The sequence below is a fragment of the Charadrius vociferus genome, unplaced genomic scaffold (genome assembly GCF_000708025.1).
Source record: "Charadrius vociferus isolate BGI_N301 unplaced genomic scaffold, ASM70802v2 scaffold119, whole genome shotgun sequence".
Classification (NCBI taxonomy): Eukaryota; Metazoa; Chordata; class Aves; order Charadriiformes; family Charadriidae; genus Charadrius; species Charadrius vociferus.
In genome coordinates this window covers 1,255,676-1,256,521 of record NW_009650170.1, presented here as the reverse complement: position 1 = coordinate 1,256,521, position 846 = coordinate 1,255,676, and the positions used below count along the sequence as shown (strand labels likewise).

Sequence of the window (846 nt, the reverse complement as noted above, 5' to 3'; positions counted from 1 at the left end):
TGCCTGCAATGCGGTGAGCCCCCCCGGCACCCTGACACGGCTTCACTGCCCTCCCGGCGCCCGGTGAGCCACCCAGCTGAGCATGCCACTCTTGCTGCAGGTGAGGGGGCAGTGCCAGTGCCGGCCCGGCTTTGGGGGCCGCATCTGCTCCCAGTGCCAGGAGCATCACTGGGGAGACCCCGAGCGGGAGTGCCGAGGTGAGGGCATGGCACAGGGACAGGGCATGCAGAGGGTCTGGGGATGTGGGGTCTCTGGGGAGGTGGGGGCTCCAGGGAATGGGGCGTCTTGGGGAAAGAGGGGGTCACTGAGGGACCCTGGGTGCATGGTGGGACTGTAGGGACCCTGGGGACACAGTGGGACTCTCAACATAGGGGTCCCAGGGAGACACTGGGGACACAGGGGACTCTGGGGACTCAGGAGATCATGGGGACATGGTGAGATCATGGGAACGTGATGAGACCTTTCGGGCATGGGGGACCCTGGGCCCATAGCGGGATGCTGGGGATGTGATGGGACCCTGGAGACACAGTGGGATGCTGGGGACGTGGAAGACCCTGGGGACATGGTGGGTCTCTGGGGACATGGGGGACTCGGGGAACCCTGAGCACATGGTGGGATTGTGGGGACATAGGAGACCCTGGGTACATGGTGGAACCCTGGAGATGCAGGGGGACACAGTGGGACACTGGGGACATGGTGGCACTCTGGGGACACAGGGGTCCCTGGGGAAGCCAGAACATGCCATCACCTGTCTCTGCAGACTGCGAGTGTGAGCCACTGGGCGCGGAGAGCCTGCAGTGCGAGCAGGCCAGCGGGCAGGGCCGGTGCCGGCCGGGCTTCGGGGGG

The 846-nt window shown here is 66.2% G+C and overlaps 1 protein-coding gene across 1 annotated transcript in view; it reads left to right on the top strand.

The window, feature by feature from the left end:
* LOC104293088 (laminin subunit beta-2-like) overlaps positions 1–846 on the top strand; it is a 23,333-nt gene that overhangs the window by 18,624 nt on the left and 3,863 nt on the right. Inside the window, exons 19-20 of the mRNA XM_009892550.1 lie at positions 101–197; positions 761–845. Coding sequence (XP_009890852.1) covers positions 101–197; positions 761–845 — 182 coding nt within the window. The remainder of the gene's footprint in view (positions 1–100; positions 198–760; position 846) is intronic.